Below are 24,767 nucleotides of genomic sequence, written 5' to 3'. Positions count from 1 at the left end.
TGTGTATACCTGTATGTATGGATGTATGTGCTGAAGTATGCATGTATATATGTAAGTACATAAGTATATATGTGGACATGTGTATGTGGGCTGTAAAAACTGTATGTACATATATGCGTGTTTATATGCACACACATATATATAAACGTGCATACATGTATATATTTCTTAATCCGGTCGCTATAACTATAGAGCACCAGATATTTTTATAACTGCCTATGAATTTTTTGGGTAATGACTACTGTAAATGTGTAATTCAAGTGCAAGTTTTAAAATAAGCTGTTCTTTTCTGGACTCATTTTTCATACATAAAAGATAACTCTATATTCCTGTGACTGCAAAAAATCAAATTTGATAATTTTAATGAGCATGTTTGCTTCTGTCAGTACAGACTGTAGTTTCTACAGCATAAAGCATGATTAAAAAATGCAATAAAAGCCTGACTATTTGGCATTGAACTAACCAAAAAGCTCAAGTAACCAAAACATTTTATAAGTTAATTTTTTTAAATCATTCCTTCAAAAAAATTAAGCAAATGGGAGACTTGCAAAACCATCATAAAGCATATGGCGGAAATCATTACAGTTGGTTATATTTGCTGAGCGATATGCATATGTGCTCGCCGTAGCATGAGGATAAAATCTTGAATTTTTCCATCTAGACTCGCTGCTTACTTTTCGCCTTTTTTCCCCCCATTCACGTCTGATGTTTGCTGTCCGCTGATGTGTGTTAATGTTTAAATATTTAGCTCTTTGGAGATGTGATTTCGTTTGATCTGTTACCTGAAGTTTTTGTGATTGTTAGGCCTTTGTGATGACTTTCTGATGGATTCTAATGGTGATAAAACATCACCATAAACATGTATAGGACTCTCAAAACCCTGCTGATAACTTCTAAAATGTTAATAGAATTACATTGTTCTGCTTCAGAAGACATTGCTTGCACCCTTACCATTGTATCCAGCATATTGTTCCAAGAATTCATCCTTGGAATAGAATACACCTCACAGAAGAGGAAACATGAGGAATTACTATCAAAGAACTTGTAATGGGAACTCTCCTTACTATGTCTTTGTTACTATGGCATGCAAACACATAAGAAATTTCAAAGTTTACAATACATATTCAGTTTGGCTATCACGATCACTATGATCTCCAGTATGTTTAATAAGGACTGTAACTAAAAAAAGTCTTTCTAAAACTAAAGCAAAAAACAAATGGCAGAACAAAATTAGAAGTTTCATTGGAATTACTAAAATAACTGCATCGTTGGAACTTTACGGTATTGCAAAGTGGAAGCAAGGGAGTTAACTTGCAGCCTTTGAGTTTTTTTTTTTTTATAATATAAGAACTTTAGCAGTTACTAGAATAACAAGACTTTTCGGTTCCATTAAATGCATTTTGGGCAAAACTTTTATAATTTAACATACTTTCTCAAACAAAAACTGTTACCAAATAGTGTGATTTTAATGCCAGTGATGTAGTAGCATAATGTCACAATGCAATCCTAAGATATTCTCCTTCGGAATGTGTTTTAGTTTTATGTAACTACATAATTTCTTAATAAGCCAGTTTAATTTTTTTAAAGAATATATAACTGTTATTTATTCACTTCCGCTCACAGTTTGAAAAATGGTTACAATTTGCAATCTCCATTGTATGAAACAGCATGGACTATTTTCATAGTTATGGGATCCTGCATAAGGAAAAATGTGTTTCTATGGCCACAATGTGCAACTTTATTTGAAGACAAATAAGCAATGACAATTAAACATAAAAAATTGCGAATTAGATTTTACGATAAATCCTTGATGTGACTCTTATTATTCTAATTACATAAAATATGATATTTTGTCTTTAAGCTTCTATTGGAATGAATGGGACAAAGTTTGAGGAACTTTGCCAACTTTCGTGGTTGACGGCATTTTATAATTGGATAAGATGTTTTACTTTCATATATTGAAGACCTACGAAATACACTTTTTTTTAAATTTACATCATTTTAAATGTAGGTTTTGTTACTCAAGCTGGTAATAAACAAGATGACTGTTTTTTATGATTTTAACCCAGAAATTTCTTTCTTCGTTCTCATGGCTTTTCTATCGTGAAATGCTCTTTGTATATGCTCAACTATCCGAAATTTTCACATATTCGGAATGGGGCATTTCTGGAGTATTCTGAATAGTCAGGCTTTTTAATGTACTTTAATTTTTATTTCAGGTAGTATAAATATGACTAAGGGGTGGTTTTAAGGAGGGAGCCAAATGTAGAGGGGTATCACACTGAATAATAAAGTTTTTTTAAATCACCAAAACATCTTTCATGAAATATTCTATTACAATTTTGCTATTTTTTTGTTTATAGTAGAGGGCACTGAAGAAAATTTCACATAAGGCTCCCCAGAGCAGGCAAAATTTTTGAATTTATTGATGCTCTGAGCAGTATACTTGAGGAGTGACAGAATTTGTAGAATTCAGGGACAGAATACCAGGCAACAGAATTTAGGACCCACAGCGATTGCGCTAGGCAGCAGAATAGCACCGATCCTGTCTTTATGTAATAAGTTATGTGAGGTTTATCTATTTATTTTTAACTAATAGTTAATTTTAAGTTTTAGTACCTTCCTATCACTCTCTTTTCATCCACGCTTTTCATGCCAGAATGTAAATGAGTTAGCGAGTGTTTATTCAGGTTAAGGTAGAAAGAAATGCTATTTAAGCAAGAGTTTTGGAAGTTAGTTTTAGAGTGTGTCTAGTTTTAGAGTGTGTCTACCTATTCCAGGCCACATTGTGCCGTGATTATTAGCAATTTGATTCTGTGGCATTCAGTGCTTCTATCTGGCTTGTCTTGCTGGTTTTTCTACAAACCAGAGCCTTTCCTGCACATTTAATTATTCTGTGAGCCGTTAGTCTAATCTATTACATTTGAATTTGTTCAGTGTCACGTATTTCTGTTAAGCCAGAAGTGTTTGGCTTTTGTAAACTCAAGTTGGGTAACTGTTAATTTTGTGTTTGAATAAAAGGGTCTTATATACCCTTCTTCAATAAGACTAGATAATAATTCTTCAAGACTAGATGTCTTTTTTTAAAGCCTATAGTGTATGCTTCCTAAGAGAACAAGACCTTTATAGTTATTCAAAGAAGTCCCAAGATTTATAAGCACCTTATGTAATGTTGGAAAAATATTTTTAGAATTCTGAGCTAACTTTGATTATTTATTGGAAGATATTTTTAAAGGCAATGTCATTTCTTCCTGAAGCAGTAACTGAAAATTAAATAAGACTATTTTTATTTGAAGGTCATTTCTAATCATCTTAAAATTTTTTTGAATAATTTATGCTGTCTGTTAATATGCTTTTTAATTTTTATACTATGTAGTCAGTATGTTAGGATATTTTTTAATATGGTTTGTGCATGTGTGTAATCAAATATGGCAAAACACACAAGGACTTTGGGATGAACTGATATTCATATTAGATATGGTAAGTACTTGAGAAATTCAAATATTTCTGCACAAAAAGAATGTTTTATTTCTTTTGGGAAAATTTTATCCCTGACTTTTATTGCCATAATTTATTATCTATCTGTATGTTTCATAATTATGATTATTACAAATCATTAGTTATTTCAATATTTAAACATTTATATATTTTTAATAATAAATATAAAATTAGCTATTTATTTCAATGTGAGTTTAAAGCTCCAGTAGTGGATGAATTGTTGAGATCATTGAATACTGATGGTTTGTCCTAAGTTTGAGTCCAGTTGAACAGGCTAACTGTATGTTTGTGTGAAACATGAGCCAATTTTCCCCAGAAAGTCCTCCACAAAGGCTTCCACTTTAGACAGATAGCTCTCATGTACTTTGCCATCTTCAAATAACCTTAACCATATTGATGTGGTCTTATTATTATAAGTTACTTTTTTATAATTTTATTTTACAGTTTTCATGCTCATTAATTGTAATTTATTGTAGCTTATCATTTTAAAATTTCAAGTCTGTTAAGAATGTAATGTTGAACATTAAGAACTTTAAATATGAATGTAGATTAAAATAGAAATTACTTTAATTAAGAACTGAATTGTTTTCAATTTAATGCATTCAGTGCTTAAAAAGTGATGTTTAAGTCTAAGATATGTTTTTAAGTCAAGTGTTAGGTTATTTAATATAAACATTGTTTACCTTGCCAAACAAATATGAGACTGCATTAAACATTTGCTGTCATAAAGTTCATTTATGGTTTTATTGGTTTATTATTTATGATATTTAATATATATGATTTTATTGGTTTATTTATGGATTATTATTTCTGATTATTACTATAAAATGTCAATTAATGTATTTCTGATTATTAATGATTGTAATTTCTAATTTTCTTGAGATTGTCTACTATAAAAAAGAGTGCAATCATATTGCCTACTTTAAAGACCATTCACGAACTCACTGCAGAGTTCTAGAGAAATAGTATTTGTTTGGGTATCTTTACATCTATTTCAACAGTACATCCAGTGCTGCCTATGCTTTTTTAAATTCCATTTTTCCATTCAAGACGCACCCTTCTTAGTTTTGTATTGCTGTTAATTTCATGCACACGTTCATTTGTTTTTGGGAAAAAAGGTCAGAGATTTGCTGAATTTTGGCATCCAAGTCTTAAAATGAGAAGTGAAAAAGAAGTGCGTGATGTCAAGAGAACCACAGTATACTTTACATATCCAGATTGCTGAGTCTTTAGATTTTGCTAAAGGGCTACTTCAGTTATGATCCACTACTATGTTTAAATGCTGAAATTTTCATAGGAGAGATCAATCTGCAGTCACACTGCCCAAAATTTCCAGAGAAACTGAAAGCCATCTGGAAGGGGATACTTGTTGCTACATAAATATTGTTTAGTGATATCTTGTATTGTCACGTAAAGGCTTTTTGAAGGAGGTGAAGATAATCAGAAAGTATTGTTTTATTTGCAGCACAACCTGTTTTAGCTTTGTGAATTCATGTTAATTTATTTTCTAAAGTGTTAACAAATTCATTTTAACAATAATATTAGTTCTAAGATTTCTGTTCTAAGATTTGAATAGTTGAACTTCTTGGTACTTTTCAGCAAGATACTTCCACTTGGCATCAAACTTAAATGTTAATGCAGAAACTAACTCGAGATTGGAATGCTAAAACTATATGCAGCATCATTGAAATGAGTGGCTGTTTTAGTTAATCTGAAATAAATAAAAGGAAACAAATATAAATACTGCAATTCATAAATGTGAATATGAAATCTGGATTCTTCAGGACTTCAGAGATTACGGATTTGAGATTTTTCTGGATATTAGATAATCAGTTTAAATCTAGTAAGATAACCAGGATTGATCGTAGCGAGGGGGGGCAAGATGGTGCACAGCGCATGATTAAGGAGGCGAAATGATTATGAAACATATTATATTTCTGTAAAAAAAAATTCAGGACTTCAGAAATTACGGATTTGAGCTTTTTCTGGATATTAGATCATCAGTTTAAATCTAGTAAGATAACCTTGGACTGATCGTAGTAGGGGGCAAGATGGTGCACAGCCATGGAGGTAGGAAGTAAGAAGGAGTCGCCCTAAACAAGTTTCTCCGTACCCTGCTCTGAAGCACCGGCAATCCCTACGTGGTGACCAAAACATTGGGTCATTTACCATTGAGTTCTATGGGATTTGACGCGTTCGGGTGTAAATATTTTGTAATTACATCGCAAATATACATATAAATGTATGTGAAAACAACATATTTTTAAACATTTCATTCTGAACGGAATTAAATGCTATACTTTTCACAGGACAGTTTTCTCAGAATGGTTTAATTTGAATGAAATATTTTCACAAGTTTTCGTTAATTACATTAGAAAAAAAAATTAAGGTAATTCGATTTTATTCGGTTAAGGTACAAAAATTAAGATCAAAGTTTATTGCATTATTAATATTAAAATTATGCATTATTTCTTTTCTATTTATAGAGCTTCTTCCTAAAATACTTTCTTAAATATGACATGATTTTTTGGCTTCTGAGGCATCTTTTAAATCGAAAAATGTAAGTCAATTTATAATTAATGCTCTATTCGGTTCATTTTAAATTAAAGAATTATTATGAATTAGCAAAATACTTTAAATAAGTATTTCGCTAATTCCTAATAATTAAATAGGTATTAAATAGTATTTGACTTTCTCTGAACATTTCTGAAAGGGAATAAAATAATTTTTTTTTTAAGTATTATTTAAAACTTGTAACTGAGTTATTATAAAATGTAAGGGGAATAATTCTTTTAATTATACTTATCAGATTTTTTTTTTTTACCCTTCATTTCAACAATACATATTCCAAAACTCTTTATTACGTTCTTAAGTGCGCATCTCATAGCATTTGCTTTACAATACCTTTTAACAGATTGCTTTCTAATACGAACAATTCTTGCTTAAATAGTTTTATAACGTATTTGTCAACAGGATTTCAATTTATGTTTACAACTCAAAGTTAAGGTTATTATATATTTAGATAACATTTATAATCATTATAAATTAGATACATTTAATCATTAGATTTCTTCACAGTACTTTCACAGTTGTTTATAAGTGAATAAATTCTTCATTTCAAATACATTTATAAATAATTTAATGAATATTTAAGTATTTTGTCAAAGGCAGATACATGCTTTTTGCAAGCACATGCATAAATACCCATACATATAATTTTGACGAGGATTGCAGCATTTGATGGTAATTTTATTTTTAATTAACCCAAATAAGTAAAACGTGTAAGCCCAAAGTGATTATTTTTCAGATATATAAAATTAAAACGATGGGTTTAAAACGAGCAGCAGTAAAGCCTCTTCTCTAAAAAATTTTAAAAGGTACATGTTACAATAATATATGGATGTGAAAAAAATTTGTTTTATTTAAAACATTTTGACGTTTGGAAAATAAAATAAAAGTAGCGAATACTCTATCAAGGGTATCGAAAGACGTATACAATTTTAAATGTACCGTAAGGTATTTTTCATTCTTTAAGCATAACATTTTTCTTAAAATCTATATTTTTGTATTGCAACAGCTTGGAATTTTATAAAACAAATTCATAATCAAAATCGCTGTTGTTAGTTATCGAAAAATAACCAAGATGTGATTTTTGCGTAAATGTCAGTAAACTATGCAAATTGCTATTATCCATCACACTATGAATGTTTCTTTCATGCGAGAGTGTCCCTTTTTCGATTTCTATGGAACTGTGGTGTGTCGAAATACTATCAGAATCTTGTCAAGCGAGCTTCTGAATGTAAACAAAGAAACACCCCGTCTGGTGACCCAAGCTTCAAAGCAGTGCTTCACTTCTAGCGCGGAATGGCCCCTCCTCCCTTTCCTACCTCCATGTGCACAGCGCATGAGTGACTTGATTTAAGGGGGCGAAATGATTATCAAACATATTATATTTGTGTGAAAGAAAAGGCAGCCAATTTTACTTTGCATATGGGTGACCAACATTCTAGGATCAATACTAAAAATAACACATAGACATTTTCAAATTAAAAATGTGAAATACTGATTTATGAAATAACAAACAATTTATGACCTTAAGGGAGTCAAAATTTACAAGAAACAAAAGGCTCAATATTTATATATTTGCTTTATTAAACATTTCTTTCAATGTAAGTTGTTTAATTAGCTTTGTTTCTTATGCTAATACTTTCTTTTTATTATACAGATAGGCATAATTTCTTATTCACTTATGAAGTTCTTTTGTTTAAGTCCTGTGATTATGATTTTGAGAAATACCACTAAATTGTTATCGAAATTTTTTTATTCTCAACAACCTCTCTGCCACTGTCGGTAGTAATATTTTCTAGATTTAGAACCATACATCAGGTTTCGCTGTTCGTTAGTTGATTGATTATTGAGGAATTGTCATCACAGTGAAAAACTTCTGTTATATCATCTTCATTTATTACCCTTCTACACATTTTTTAAAATTTCATTAATTGGGAGATTTTGCTCTTTATTTGTGATATCTGAATACCTTCAAATTTGCAGTATCATTATAAAGCTTAACTAGCATCTGCTATACACTGTTACTTATGTATCATGAAATTGGCAACTAAAGAGATGTTTCGCTAAATTTTGTCTTATTTCTGTCACACGCAGACAATATTAAGTGTGTATTAGTTTAGTTATTTAAGATACTTTCACCTATTTCCCACACATGATTAAAGCTATCTGAGTCCTGAATGAATAAACTCTCATATATACCAGGACTGGAGCTAGATATTTTGCAGCCTGGTACAGTCTCTGTGGATCCAAAATTCTTTTCATAGATCATCAATGTGAAGAAATCTTTGGCTGGATGTGGAGCCTTTACTTCTACAAATCTCATATTACCTTAAGTGTTCAAAAATTGGTTTAAATTTCTCTTGCCCAAGCACCTCCCTATATATAGAAAAACATTTCTGTTAAGTTTTTCCTGTCAATACTTTGTAGGGAAATTAGCAGAAATCTGTAATCATCAACATCAAAGGTTACCATGCTGTTTGGTAGTCAATTACTAATATTAAAAAAAAAAGAAAAGAATGTTTAGATATTGCTGTGTGATTCATTTCTCAGTGCAGTGTGGGCTGCCTGCGCTGCACCCCTACTAGGAACGGCCCTTACCAACAGTAAATAAACACTGATCTGCTAACAGAAAAGGAATAAGTGAACTTTTGTACCAGCATCTGATCTAAAAACTTTGTTGTAATGTGATGCTTTGTTGTAGTGCCATTTCAATGCTGCAGTAGTCGTACAATAATATCATTTTATGGTTACAGTCTTTCAGCATGAATGATAGCTCTATCTTAGAAGAATTTAGGCATAAACCTTTATCATTTGGCAGTTAGGTAATCCATGATTCTTTTTTTTTTTTTTTTTTCTCCTTCCACTTCTCTTAAAGATCTACTGAATATTCTGAAGGGAAAATTGCTAGATCAATATTTAAGCTTACTTGTATTTAATAAGTAACTTAAAAAACTTGTATTAATAACTTACTATAATTGTTAATTACTTGTATTAATAAGTAACCTTCTGAAAGGCTTATTTTATAATTTAAAACAAAAACTTGTAAATGATTTAATTTTGTAATTTTTTATAACAGGTAATTCTGACTACTGCATAAAGCATGGGGAATAGAGTAAGTTCGATACATCAACCAACAGTCATGACAGATGCATTTTTAGAAGAGGAAATTGTTAATCATGTAGCTCAAGATGAGGATCTGGATGTCTCAGAATTACACAGGCTTGTGAAAATAGACGGTCTTCATCCAAGCTTTGTACTGTCTTTGAATTTTGAAAATTATAGTGAGTTACTTTTTGTAAATACAATCAAGTTTACCATTCATCATCAAAATTTCAAAATAGGTTATTGCATGCATTGGGGGGGGGGAGATTCTGTTTTGCTACACTGTCTTTAGGTTTATGTAGAGTTAATTTTATAAATTGGTGTCCTTTTTTTTTTTCCAATTTTGTTTTCTATTCTTTTTTAATTTTTTTCAATTTTGTTTTCTATTTTTGTTACTGATATGAATAAAAATTCAGTTTTAGAATATTTCTAAATTCACAGATGTCACAGAGTTCTCATAGTGAATACATGAGTACAGATAAAATACGAAGGAAACATTATTAACAAATGAAACTGAATTGAAATAAATTACTAACTTAATTGGTAATAACCTTGTAAACTTCTAATTTTAGCATAGATACATTCCCCCTGCAAGGGATTGTGGCATCATTTGGATCATGGAAAGTTCTTGACTAATCAAAACAAAAAAGCCGACATTATTTATAGGCTCAGCTGCTTTATATGCACTTACTTTCTCACCTGCTACCTAGTTAAACTCTGTTCGCTGTTCTGCAGTTCTTAAAAATAATTGCATTTTCCATTGTGGAGTGAATTCTACAGAATGTGATTCTAAAGAATTGTTTAGGTTCAGAAATAAAATATATTTAATCATCAAGCTTGTGCTTTGTAAAGATTCCAGTCTACTGCACAATAGAGTCAAGCTATCTGCTATCGCTGTCCCTGGCATTCCAGCCATGATTCTTAGTTACTGGGATCTTCTTCATACCACCATATATATGTGTAATAACACACATATATTTGGGGTAATACATATTACCCTAAAACAGGTTATTGCAAGCACATAAGTGAGACTTCTTAAATTATAAAAATAGTTATGTATAGTATAATAATAAAGATTAAAAAAAAAAATCTGAAAGCCTTCAGATTTTACATTCTGCCCAAAGGGACTTTTTTTAAAGTTCTGTGTGTTACCTTTATTTATTAGATATCACATTCTTCACACTTAAACCATAAAATTCAACTCAACAGCAATATCACAAAATAATTTTAAAATGAGCATATCTTTAGAATTCCCAATACACAGTCTTGCACACTAGAGAAAAAAAATTTTTTTTTTCTTCTGTACAGTGTTGCTATTGCTCGCTTTGAAATCCATGAGTTTGTTAATCAAAAATTCGGTAAAGTATTACGAAATCGGTAATAAAACAAATTCCAAATTAGGGTTTCCAGATGCCTATATTCGGTGGAGGATTACGTTATTCAGAATTTGATGGCTTTAAGTATTGCTGTTTTATCACAATGCAAGAAACATGCATATATTTGTGCAGATTCTTCATTATTTAATTTCTTTAAATATAACACAGGGCAATAATATTTGGTGGCAACAATTTGGAAAGTGAAATGGTCATTTAAAATTTTCAACACAAGATGCCAAAACGAAATAAATAGCCCTTCTGGGCGAATGCCCTTTGGGCTAATAAAATTGTAAAAATAGAATAGAAAATAGTATAAACATGAAATGAGTTCAAAAATTGTTTCTCCCAATTCTTCCACTTTAGTAGAAGATAATTACTTCCTCCAGCTAGTTATTTCTGTGGGTTTTTTTAATATTTTTTTCTGCTGTAGAATAAAATTGCTTATTTTGTAAATCGCATCACAGTTGAATGATTCTTGCTGTCAAAGACAAAATTTTAAAGTGTTTATAATCAAGCTTTTTAAACTGTATAAAATTACTATATAAAGCTTATAAAATGATGACAAATGTCACACAAATACAGTCTGTTCACACAGTTGCTCTTTAGGAATGATGCTGCAGTTTGATGTATCATCATCAGGAATTGATTTTGATGTCATTAGTAGGGATTTGTCTGTTGAATTTTCCTGAAATTTCTCCTTTTATGGAATTGAAAAACAAATTCATTAAGTCATATTTTATTTCATCAAAAATGTTTTTAGGTACTTTCTGATTATCTGCAGCCGCATCAAAATATAACCAGCTCTTTGTTGACTAATTTTTCACCAAGCTAATGCATGGGAAGCAACAGCCATTTTCTAAATAGTTGTGTATTAAGAGTTCAATGCAAGAGCAATCAATCAATAAAATTTAAAAATCTAAGAACATTGCTAAATCTTTTTCAACAAATCCTTCTTTTTTTTCACTGTTGTTATCTTCATGTACACTGCAGACAAAAAAGGGGGGATAATACAGTCAAAAGTCGTTAATTCAGACACCCATAATCCGGAATGATCTATAATCCAGACCTCAAAGCTACAAACTTTCTGCGCATGCGTCGAAAGACTTTTACGGCTGCGAATATGTGTGTGCACATGTGCGTAATATATTTGCGCATGCGTGTTTAATGTATAATGGATGGTATAAGCTAAGCTAAAATTATCTAATTCAGTTAATGTTGCAGATTGCATTGTTCCTGAATCTTCGAATTGGATCCGGCTTATTATTTTTTGCAGACTGTTAGAGCAATTTCATAAAAGTGAGCTTGAACTTTCGATTATGTCAAATAGAATTTCCGATATGTATTTACTAATATGTAAAGGATCTACAAAGTGAAAGTATGTTTAGAAGTCCATTAAACAAAAGGAAAATTGCTGCAAAAAATGGATAAAGGCATATCCTTTGTTTCTCAAACCATTCCGAAATCTGTTTATCAATTTCACGCTGCTCTGCGGCCCGACGGGAAAACGCCGAAAGGCCGCGGCGTGCAATGTATTGGAAGTTAATCTGTCAGCACTATCCTTATCTTCAGGGCATATGTTTTTATTTTATTTCGCTTATAATTCCTTACTAAATGTAGTATTTCATCTCTATGTACTCCGTCTTTGATTTAAATCAAATTCCTCGTCATTATAATTCGCTTCTGATAAAGAGAAAGTATTATCACATGAAACGAAGCAACTTAAACAACTTACATTGAAAGAAATGTTTAATAAAGTAAACAAATAAATATTAAGCTTTTTCTTTTTGTAAATTTTGTTACCCTTTAGATCATAATTGTTCTTTATTTCATAAATTATGGTTTCATATTTTTAATTTTATAATTTCTACATGCCATCTTACCAGATTTAAACTGATGATCTATAATCCAGAAAAATCGATAATCCGGAATAGCCGAAGTCCCGACGAGTCCAGATTAACGACTTTTGGCTCTATCTCCCATTCTACTGAGCCAATTGATGAAATTCAACATGCATTTCTCGGTTCTAGGAAAAAAACCCACAGGAACAATGCTCACAAGTATAAATGCTCACAGGAAAAAAGCTCACACAGAAATATGCCCACGTAGAAAAATACTCACATGGAAAAATGCTCACTTAGAAATATGCTGACATGGAAAAAAGCTCACATAGATATATGCTTACATGGAAATGAGCCCACTGATAAATAAAATATGTAGAAATATCCTTAAATTAATCAATCAATAATTAATAGATTTTAAAATCGCACACCTACTTGAACTAAAGAAAAATTATTTGATCATTTGAAAAAATTATTGGACCAATGCTCATAGTATTAACCTTTTCAGGGGCGGTATATAAAAGAATGAAAACTATAGTAAAATTTTGCATATACTGTAATATTTTATACCACTGCCGCCTGCATGACATTTTTTTTTTACCTGTAACTGGCAATAGTTTATTTTTGTTTTTTATTTACTCTATTTTTGCGTACTTTTGATCTGTATCTATAGAAATTGATGTTTGAATGTAGTTATTTAAGTTTGGAGCCAAAAAAGTTATAGAAAACCACAGTTTCCAATCAAAGTGTGGAATCAGTATGAAGCAGCCCTAAAAAAATCTCCTAAAACAACAAATTATTATGAAAGCTTTCATAAGGTACTAAATTCATTATTTAATTGTAGCCATCCTAGTATGTGGTTTTTGTTTGACGGACTGAAAAAAGATTTAGCCTGTCAACGTTTATTACTAGCTATTGTAAATACAAGGCATACTGAAGTAAAAAAAAAAAGAAAAGAAAAGAAAAGAAAATATAAAAACTTACATTTGGTAATCGCAAATCATTAAGAAACTATGATGAAATTGATGATAAAATTAGATATTTACGTATATTAGCTAATATTCAGTAAGTTTGCAGAGACATTAAGTATTTTGGAAACAGGAGATGTGAAAAATGAGCAAAGCCTTCGTCGGGAATTGAACCACGGACCTCTGGAATACGTGTCCAGCGTGCAGACCACTACACCACGAAGGCAAGAAAAAATACCTTATATACTCCCCCCTTTTAAAGGGTGACTGGGGTTTTTAGGGGACCCAATCGCCAAATCCTGGGTGTGGAGAATCATCATCCACCATCCTTTTAGTTCGGGCGTCACTGTAGAGACATTAGATATTTTGGAAGCAGGAGATGTGAAAAATGAGCAAAGCTTTTGCCGAAAATCGAAACATGGACCTCTGGAATACGTGCCCAGCGTGCAGACCACAACACCACGAAGGCATGCTAAGAAGGTGGGAGAAATACCTTATAAGTTTCTGTGAAATATACAGGATTTATGTATTACAAGGTATTTTACGTAATTTAAATAAAATAATTATTTCTATTTGCTTATTCTTCTAAATGTTTATATTATAAAATGTGTAACTTACACTTACTATTATTTTATTTTTTTAACAATTAAAATTGTAATAATTTTTCGCTGTATTTTCTGTTTCATGTTTCTTCCTTCCTCCGTTCCTTCCTTCCGAAACAGGCCTTTTTGCCTAATTCAAAACGGCCCGTTTGTTAATTTTATATAGCAATTAAATCTACACAAAAGTTATACAGTTTTTGATATATACCGTAGATGTTTTGGTAATTTTTTCTTTGAAAAATTCAAGTAGGTGTATGATGTTCAAATCGATTAATTAATATAAGGATATTTCTATGTATTTATTTACCAGTGGGCTTATTTCCATGTGAGCATATATCTGTGTGAGCTTTTTTCCATGTAAGCATATTTCTAAATGAGCAATTTTCCATGTGAGTTTTTTCCTATGTGGACATATTTCTGTATGGGCACTTTTCCTGTGGGCTTTTTTCCTGCGTGCATTTTTCCGGTCACCGCGTTTTTCATGTTTCGAAAGCTCAACTTAGGATATGTATTAGATTTATATAAAGCATTGTTCTAATATTTGTATTTTGACACAAAGTCAGACTTTTTCTAAAATGACATGCCAATTTTTTCCATATTTTGATTATATAACTCAAATTATGCCAAACTGCCAAGTTCTGTAAAAGTCGCACAAGTAGTTTTAAAAAATTAGCTCTCAAAATTTTAACTCTTCAATGTTAATTGATTTTGATGTATATTTATTAATATCTCTTTTTTTATTAAACTTATTTTGATTCTTCCTTTCATATTTCGAAATTTAGGTTCATTCCAAATAAAATTTACCTATTCGGCGGTCTGACGGATCGCGCCACATATTCCTCCCATCACCCCTATTGCATGCTTTGTCCAATTGAATGGATTCTTCTCTTAGCTTCACGTTTCGTGACCTTCTTTCTGACCCCTTCTTATTGGAATGCTTTGGCATGTGTATCTGTTGAAATTCTTCTAGAGCGGCCTGCGAGACCTCACCTCCCTCTCAGTGTTACAGTTTTTTCAGCAGTAGTAAACACATGGCTCTGAAGTTAGGTCCGCGGAGATTCATTTATCCTTCTGATCCGCGTTATGTAGAAGAACTGAAAAAAATTCTAGATGAAGTTGGAAGTGATTTTAGTGAAGAAGATGACTGTGAAGAAAATTTCTGCGAAAGGTGCCCACTCAACAGACTCTGAATTTTCTGCTGACAGCAATGATTTCTCTGATCTAGAAACAACTAATTCCGTAAAATACTACTATGGAAAAAAATCGGTTCAAATGGTCATCCGTTGAACCAAATTGAAAAGTTAAAAGGCCAGCTCACAATATTGTAAGACTTCCTGAACTAAGACCTTACGGAAAAATTTATAATTCAGATCCAAAAAATGTATGGCAACTACTTTTTACTGACGAACTTTTAAGCATAATTGTGAAATGGACAAATCTAAAAATTGAAAGAAAAATAAAAAATATGTGTGGTTCGATTAAAGGGGAAATTGACTACACCTGTGTTGATGAACTGAGAGCTCTTTTGGGTTTACTTATTTACACAACAGTCTTCAAATCCAATCATGAAGATATTGAATGCTTATTTGCCACAGATGGAACTGGCCGCGATATTTTTTGTGCAGTTATGTCAATGAAACGTTTTAAATTTTTACTTTCAAATTTGCGATTTGATTTCTACAGATGATAGGGAAGAATGAAAGAAATCTGATCTGGCAGTACTTATTTCTGAAGTGATGAATTTATTCATTTATAACTCCCAGAAAGCATACACATTAGGCACTTGCGTCTGCGTTGGTGAAATGCTTGTTGGATTCAGAGGAAAGTGTCACTTTAAAATGTATATGCCCCAAAAGCCTGTGAAATATGGATTAAAAGTTATGTATTTGACTGATGCCCGGAATAATTATGCTTACAATGCATACCTTTATTGAAGAAAAGATTCTGATGGAATTACCGTAGAAGAGAGTTGGAAAAAATTCAGCAAACCAAGTCAAGCTGTTCTGCCTCTGAGCAAACTAATTTTTAATATGAACAGGAATGTAACAGCAGACAATTGGTTTTCTTCCATAGAACGTACCACAGAATTGTTGAAAAATGGACTGACATACATTGGAACAGTTAAAAAAAATAAAAAAGAAATTCCGAAAGATTTTCTTCCATGTAAGTCAAGAAAAGAGAATTCAACATTGCATGGATATACTAAGGACATAACCTTGATTTCATTTGTTCCAAAGAAAAGGCGAGCAGTAGTTTTGATGTCATCATCGCATCATGCGATAGAAACAGACTCGGAAACACAGAAACCTGAAATAATTGCTTTTTATAACAGGACCAAAGGTGATGTTGATGCTTTAGATGAAAAATGTTCTGTCCATTCCTGTAGTAGGAGAACAACGTGTTGGCCTATGGCTCTTTTCTACCGTTTAGTAGATATGAGTACAGTAAATGCATACATTTTGCACCAAAATTATAACCAAAACCCTGTTATGATCAGAATGGTGTTTTTGAAAGAATTAGCGAGAGAATTAGTCCAACCACTACTACACACAAGAGTGAAAAATCGAAGAATAAATCGAGAATTGCGCCTGACGATAAAGCGGATTTTAGGAAAAGAAGCTGAGTATAAGGATGGGGAGCAGTGCACAAAAGAAGCAAAATTAAAATCAAGGAAAACATGTTATCTGTGCCCCTCAAGCAAGAAAAGAAATACAGCATATTATCTTGCCAAGACCCTGTTTGTTTGGAATGCACGTAAAAGTTATGCAATGAATGTGCTAAAGAAGATGAAAACTAAATTGCTTACTATCAGAAAATCAGTGAGATACTGATATTTCAGGTACTGTCAAAATTTTTCTGTATTGTGCTACACACAATTTTCTCTGGTTAAAATTTGCTTTAAATATTAAATAATATAGATAAAATAGTTAACTCAAAATAGATGCATTCTTATTTTTAGTTTTATAGAATTTAGTGCAGCATATGATTTTCATCGAAAAATTTAAGGCTATGGGGAAATTTTCTGGGAAAAATTTAATTTCACTAAACATATTTTCAGTGTTTGTAAGTGTAAAAACATATTTCCTTTTCAGAGTAAAATTTTTAAAGAACATCTAAGTGAAATATCATGATGATATTTTAATTAGACGATTTTTAAAAATTTTTTTAAATGCGTGGTTTCTGAGACCGCACGTCCCCTGTTATGTTCAACTTTTTCACTTCCCCTGTTACGGGTTAAATTTTGATTTTTAAATAATTTTTATAAATTTTTCGAAAAAAATTTTGAATTACACCGTATAAAAGCTTTAATGTCATCTTAACGTAGATATATTTCTAAGCATACCTGCAAAAAATTAGACATTTGTATTCAAAATTTTCTAAGATATATGTTAGTTTACATTTTGAAACTTGGCATATTTATTATAAGCAATAATAATGAAAATGTGGTTTATGCACTTTATTAAAAATTATTTGAAAGTATGCATGATGACTTTTTTCCCACTCATACACAATGAAGAAAAAGGAAAGGAAAATAGGTTGCTATAAATTAAGAAGTTCGCCAAGTGAATTACTCTTGGCGCAAACTGAAAACAATGAAGCCAAGCTAAATTTTTAAATTTCTCCATAAATGTCTCACCAAAAATTACAAAATTCAATATCTAGGCATAATTTGAGTCATAGAATTGAAATATGGAAAAAAATTGGGATGTTATTTTAGAAAAAGTCTGGTTTTTTGTCAAATTACATGTGTTAGAGAATTGTTATACACTGACTACCAATAAGTATTTGGACACCTGTGATAGAAAAGAAAAACTAACTTTATTCAAAATCAATAGTTGGTAGAGCCTCCATGAGAGGTAATTACAGCGTGGACCCTCTGGGGCATACTTTCCACAAGTCTTTGTATGACAACTAGTGGTATTTTCTTCCACTCGGCTTGAAGAAGACATAGAAGTTCCTTCACCGATTTTGCACAAGTAGTACACTCCTGAATTCGGCGATGCAACTCATCCCAGAGGTTCTCGATAGGGTTCAGGTGTGGACTCTGGACAGGCCAGTCCATTCGATGAACTCTATTGGCACCATACCAAGCCTTGGTTAACATCGAAACTTGACAACTGGCATTGTCATCCTGAAAGTAACAGGGGTCCAACCCGTAAAACTGCCACAACGTAGGAAGCACATTGTCATCCAAAATAGTGCAGTAGGCATCGGAGTTGAGCTTACCATGAATAAGGACCAAGGGTCCCAGCCCATACCAGGAGAAACACCCCCAGACCATAATTCCACCTCCGCCGAACTTGACTGTTGGCACAATGCATTCTGGCAGGAGACGTTCTCCAGGTAGACACCAGACCCAGACCCTGCCATCCGAACGGTAAAGGGTGAACCTTGATTTGTCACTCCAAAGAACCCGTTTCCACTGATCTGCAGTCAAATTTTCCATATTTCATTACCATTTCTCTGAACAGCTAACTGTATATTTGTTTTGTCTTTGCTTTTCTATTACTTTCAATACATATCTCTCATTTCTTTTATTTGAATTTTTTTTTCCTCTGCTAAGGAAGAAAAACTTTTCTGATGTCTTTAAGTCTGTATTTAATCTCAGTTCTGCACCAGAATGAAGTTGTTTTTTTGCTTAAGTTTAAATGCTGATTTCAGTTAATTATATATTTATTAATTAATACCTAACTTCTGAATTTTCATCTTATTATTAATAAATAACAAATACTTAAATCTGCATTAAAGATTGCATCATTTATCTATCTATATATATATTGATATATTTTGTTATATATATTTTTATATAGGTCTAATCAATATTGCTGATTTATGGAAATTTACGTATCTAAAAAAGCTAGAAATGCCAAATAATCTTATTGAGAATATTGAAGGACTTGCAGCTTTGAGCCATCTGGAATATTTAGGTATTATGTATTATTTTAAATGATATTTTGAAATGCGTGTACCTTTCCTTAATATATATTCCTAAAATATTATATATTTCTAAATAATATATATGTCGAAATTCTTTTTTTTCCTTCAGTTTTTGTGATCTGTATGCGTCAGCAGACATGTGTGTGAAATTAATTTCTAATATTATTATTTTTTATTGTGTTATCAATTTAATTTAAACACCAGAGGTAAAATTAGTTTCAATCCATACATTTTTGTTCATATAACATTTCAAACAAACGGATATCGTCACCAAATGTTACTGCCATGTATTAACCCTTTATCGGGCCCAGGCCATTTATTTTCCAAATTCATATTTTATGCAACTATTAGGGAAAAGTAGCTCGTTTATGATAAAAAATACTATTTTGGGAATTCTGTTGTTGTTGTTTATAATAGGGGTGGTAACATATTTACCACCGCCCGGTATAAGCAATGGCATTTTAGTGAGTTATGCAAAAGAAAAAAATCATAATTATAAAAATATCACAAATAAATATGTATTTTTGATGAAAACTATTTATTCTTGATTATTTAAATATACGTATAATATAAAATTGATGATTAATATAAAATTGATTACAGATATAAATATAACCAAATGCACTACTTCTACTGATTTTAATTTTAATTTTTATTTATAACACGAAGCAGCACAGAATGGTACATGACATGTTGAACATAACACCTTGGTACTTTTCTAATTTACTTTTATGCTGCAATATTTGCACCTTCTGTAACTTTCTCCTCTGACTGGCATGTGTGTTCTAACATTAGTTGTTCGGATTTCCCCTTGGAATAGCATTTTCCTTTTTCGCTGATGCCCAGTTTAATTGCAGTTTTTGTTTTTTACTAGAGAAGCCTCCAATTAGGCTGCGAGCTATAAATATTTAAAAGCAGCATATCTTTAGAATTGTGACAAAAGGGATGTTTAATAAATAGAATTAAAAAGACAAATAGTTAATAACAAAAAGATGAAGTTGTAAAATGGTTTAAATATGAAAACTGAAATTGTCATGATGAACTGAAAAAGACAGAAAAAATATATTTATGCATTAAAATTGTATTGGGTTTCTAAAAATATGCTGCTGGTAAAAATTTTGTGATTTTGCTGTTGAGTTTTATGTGGTTTAAAAGTATGAAAAAGACTTGTATTAGCAAGAGTGTGTCCTAGAGCAGAGTGGTAAACTAGGAGCTCAGTGAGAGTATAAGAGATATTAACAAACCCTGTGGTGTGATGTCAAAATTTGAATTCTTTCAGATTTTTTAAAAATTCATTTATTTTGTTTTTTAAACATCAAATGTACCTGCAACTTAATGCATTTTTGGAGATGGCCAGATCCATTGGTCATTTAGCCATCTCATTAACAAGAATATTTTTTCTGGAGTGAATCATAGTAGGCCACCAATATTACACCCACAAAAAGGATAGAGCAAGGATACACACAAATAATAAGACCTTTCACAGGATTTGAACTGCACCTTAGAATTCAAACTAAAAGTCATCCTCCACTAACCAGTAGATTATCCAGAATGATACTAAAGCTTTAAATGAAAAATAATGGGGAACAATTCAATGAGTTACCTTCCTTGTTATTTTAGTCTAATATGTTTTATCAGACTTCTAAGAAAATCAATTCTGAAAATTACCACTGCAAGGGGGGAAAGATTCTGTATGACAAAGCATCTCCAATAATAATGAAACTTTAAAAGGAAAGATAATTTTGACAAATATGGAATAAAAAGAATAACAATTTTATTTCATAAAAATTCAATTTAGCATTATGCTCACTTACAGAAAAAAAGCAAATTTCTATTGCTTAATAAAAGAGAATTTTATTTGGAGAAACCTGATATAAGTAATTAAACCCTAGCATAACAAAAATTCATTACTGCCTTTTTTTCATAGCTTTATGTTGTAAAAAGAATTGAGCATTTATATGCAGTCAAAAGTCATTAATCCGGACTCGTCGGGACTTCGGCGATTCCGGATTATCGATTTTTCCAGATTATAGATCATCAGTTTAAATCTGGTAAGATGGCATGCAGAAATTACAAAATTAAAAATATGAAACCGTAATTTATGAAATAGAGAACAATTATGATCTAAAGGGTATCAAAATTTACAAAAAAAAAAGCTTAATATTTATTTGTTTACTTTATTAAACATTTCTTTTAATGTAAGTTGTTTAAGTTGCTTCGTTTTATGTGACAATACTTTCTCTTTAATTCTATAAACAGACATAATTTCTTGTTCAGTTACAAAGTTCCGCTATTCAAGTCCCGTAATTGCTGTGCCGAGAATACCGACTAACTTGTCAATCAAAATTTTTTCGTTTTCGCTAACCTCTCTGTCACCTTCTTCATGTCTTTATCCATTTTTTTGCAGGAATTCCACTTTTTGTTTGATAGACATTGAAACATACTTTCGTTTTGTAGATCCTTTGGAAGCTCCAGCATCGGAAGTTCTATTTGACATAATCGAAAGTTCAAGTTTACTTTTATAAAATTGCTCTTACAGTCTGAAAAAAGTAATAAGCCGGATCCAGTTCGAAGATTGAGGAACAACGCAATCATCAACATTAACTGAAATAGATAATTAGATAATTTTAGCTTATATTGTCCGTTATGTATTAAACGCGCACACGAAAACGTATTCTGCGCTTGCGCAAACGCATATGCGCAGTCGTAAATGTCTTGCGCACACGCGTAAAATGCCTATGCGCATGTGTCAACGTGGCGCATGCGCAGAAAGTTTTTAGCTTTGAGGTCCGGATTATAGATCATTCTGGATTATGGGTGTCCGAATTAACGACTTTTGACTGTATATTATATGTATAACACTCATACAAAATGACATGCTAAGGTAATCTCTGCAAATATTTTTTCTTCTTTTTCTTTCTTATATTTATATAGTACATAAGCAAAAGATGAGAAAATTTTAAGTTAAGATGATATAAAGTGTTACAGAATACTTAATAGTTTATTTAATATTTAAATCAGTTTAATATATTTTATTAATTTTATTGAATGGTTTTTGTGTTAATTTTGATTTGAATATTTCATATTGGAAAGTTGCCCCCTTTCATGGTTTAATTTTGATTTAATTGTTATTTCTTGATTATATATATATATATATATATATATATATATAATTTGTAACCATTTGTTATTTCTCTGGCCATTTCTGTAGTAGTTTTTGTTTACCCTTCCTTATTTACTTCATGAAATAAGAGAATATAAAGCATATCCATGGGTAATCTGTTATAGGACATAGGAAAGATCCATAAAACTGCAGATAATGGCAAATGCTATACAAAACAAATGTTCATGTAACATAGAGGTTTCCTAATTCAAAAAAAATTGATGAATTTTGGCACGGTAAGACATTATTGATATTAAAAAGTATTAAAAAAGTATATTGTGTACTGTATTGTTGGTAATGTAATGCAAAATTTATTGTACAATGCCGTGTATTCCAACCATTGTCAAACTCAGTATTCAAGAAGCATTTGAAGTGCTGCTATAAGTGTTGCACTTTTTAAATCATTCACAATTTCAAAATGCAAGGCCTTCATAGTGAATCAAACAAAAATGCAAATATTCTTACCTGTTTACTTCTACCTACAAATTTTTTTACCACAAAGAGACCACAGAATTCAAGACCTATTCTAGCAAAGTCTCCAGATATAGTCACTTTCACAGCTGATAAATTAGCCATCTCTTGCTGCCCAGACTTGGAATTTACCTTTTTTAAATTATGCAATTGAATATAATTTTTCTAATTACATTTCTTGCAGAAACAATCCAAAATTTACTCCTTATAAGTGATAGTGTTGTTTCAGTTCTGGCATTAGACTAAAGAATGTGAAAATGACTAATCCAAATTACAGTAAAATTCTGTTTAGTTGGCAGAACCATCACGTTTTTTCATTTCACTTAAGTTACTGTTTTTTAATCTGCCCCGACTCTGAGTAAGTCATCATGATCCAAAAATGGATGCAAATTCAATAGTTTACTACCTTTAGGAATAGGAGCACTCTTTAAGCATTGGATTTCTGTCACAAATTAAGTCCTTTGAACATTTTTCACAATACACAATAAAGCACCAGAAATTTCACTGGATGTCAATTGATGCCTGGTGTTTATGCGAGAATGCATTGTAAGAGAATCTCTTGCACCAAGCCATTACTCTTAGCAATTTGTTGTAAGATGAAGATTCATTGATGACATGGCTCTGAAGTAGTAATAAGTGCATATATTTCACTCTTAGCAATTTGTTGTAAGATGAAGATTCATTGATGACATGGCTCAGAAGTGGTAATAAGTGCATGTATTTCACTTATTAATGGTGGTTTTAATTCATGAAGAAAGAGTTCCTCGGATTCCACAGGGACATGATCTTACCAGTCAGTCATCACAGGCTAGAGTAGAAATGGGAGGAACCACACCACCACAGTTCACACGGTTTAAGTTTGACCAAATCAGTACCTCTCGATATGAGATCCACAAAGTTGTGTTTAGAAGGGACATGATGCCACTGTTCAACCACAGATAGATTTTAGATGATCAATAATCGATTAAGAACAAAAGTTTTGAGATCTTTACATGCCTTCCTTAACCATGCCAGTACAATGGTGCTGTCTGTCCAGAAAAAGGTTTCAGAAACCTCTAGTTTTAATGCACTTAAAGGACCCCTTCTCATCAGTTTACCTAATACTATGATTAATAATAATTCTTTCCATCAGCACAGAGTTTGGGATGCAGTCTAAATATATACTTTAGAGGCACTGCCCTAGATTTACTAATGAGAAGTTTAACCTCAGAATTACCATAAGAATGAATGGATTTTACATAGATGACCATTCCATATGCCACTTCCTAAACGTCAGCAAATCCATGCAACTCTACCCTCACAGGCTGTTCATTCAATGCTCATCTCAAAACACTGATTAGGTTTACAGCCTTTAAGGAATTAAAGAAGCTTTTCCACTTAGCATTTTCCTTTAACCCTCTGATCGTTACGGGTTTAGCCCTGAAATTTCAAAGTTTCTCAAAATGTCATGAATAAGTGGTATTTTCTTGATTTTAATTAAGAAATGACTCTTTCATTTTGTACCTTGATTCCTTTTCTTCCAATATACATCCAAACCGAAATCAGATACCTTAAAAACTAGCAGAAATTTTCATGTATAATGAATATAGAAGGCAGCCTTCTATGCGGAATTTTCCGGCCGTAACGCTGAGAGGGTTAATGGAAGAGTGTCACACCAATTTAATTTTAACACTTATAATTTTTGAAAAAACACTTTAGCTTTTGTAATGATTGGACCAGTAGGACCTAAAGGATAAAATATTCTTGCTATTTGAGATAGCACAGCTCGTCTGGTATCTACTTCACTTTGATCTATAATCAAATAAACCTAAAGCAATCTGTTAGTGGTTTCCAAAGTATACCTTAAGCTTTAGTATCATTAGTGAATGAATAACCAGATTCTGTAATCTCATTACACATATGGAACTAATTATTTGCTGACAATTTGTAAAGCTAGATGCCTCCTCTACCTAACAAAGATATAAGCTATTGTTGAATGGTTGTAGCTTTATATAGACTATTAACTCATGTTTAGACATCGTCCATGTACACATCTTGTAACAATACAAAAGATGTTAATGGAAAGTCATTTTCTCATCTTTGGCTAACTGCTGTACTGATCTTGTTGCCAAAAAAAGTGCACTAGTTGTGCCATATGTTATCGTACATAATTTATACACTTTTACTAGGTCATGCATTTCTGCTTTGAATGAAATTTTCAACAAATCTCATTAGCTAGGATACAACAGCATTATCCAATACTT

General features: G+C 31.5%; 1 protein-coding gene across 1 annotated transcript in view; it reads left to right on the top strand.

The window, feature by feature from the left end:
- Positions 1-24,767, top strand: part of LOC118199043 (uncharacterized) — a 75,154-nt gene that overhangs the window by 3,054 nt on the left and 47,333 nt on the right. Inside the window, exons 2-3 of the mRNA XM_085809843.1 lie at positions 9,143-9,347; positions 18,764-18,880. Of these exons, the coding sequence (XP_085665969.1) occupies positions 9,167-9,347; positions 18,764-18,880 (298 nt within the window). The 5' untranslated portion in view covers positions 9,143-9,166. The remainder of the gene's footprint in view (positions 1-9,142; positions 9,348-18,763; positions 18,881-24,767) is intronic.

The sequence above is a fragment of the Stegodyphus dumicola genome, chromosome 2 (genome assembly GCF_044657685.1).
Source record: "Stegodyphus dumicola isolate Sdum_Otavi_A_Nest chromosome 2, ASM4465768v1".
In the NCBI taxonomy this organism is placed as follows: domain Eukaryota; kingdom Metazoa; phylum Arthropoda; class Arachnida; order Araneae; family Eresidae; genus Stegodyphus; species Stegodyphus dumicola.
This window is presented reverse-complemented; position numbering and strand designations above follow the sequence as displayed.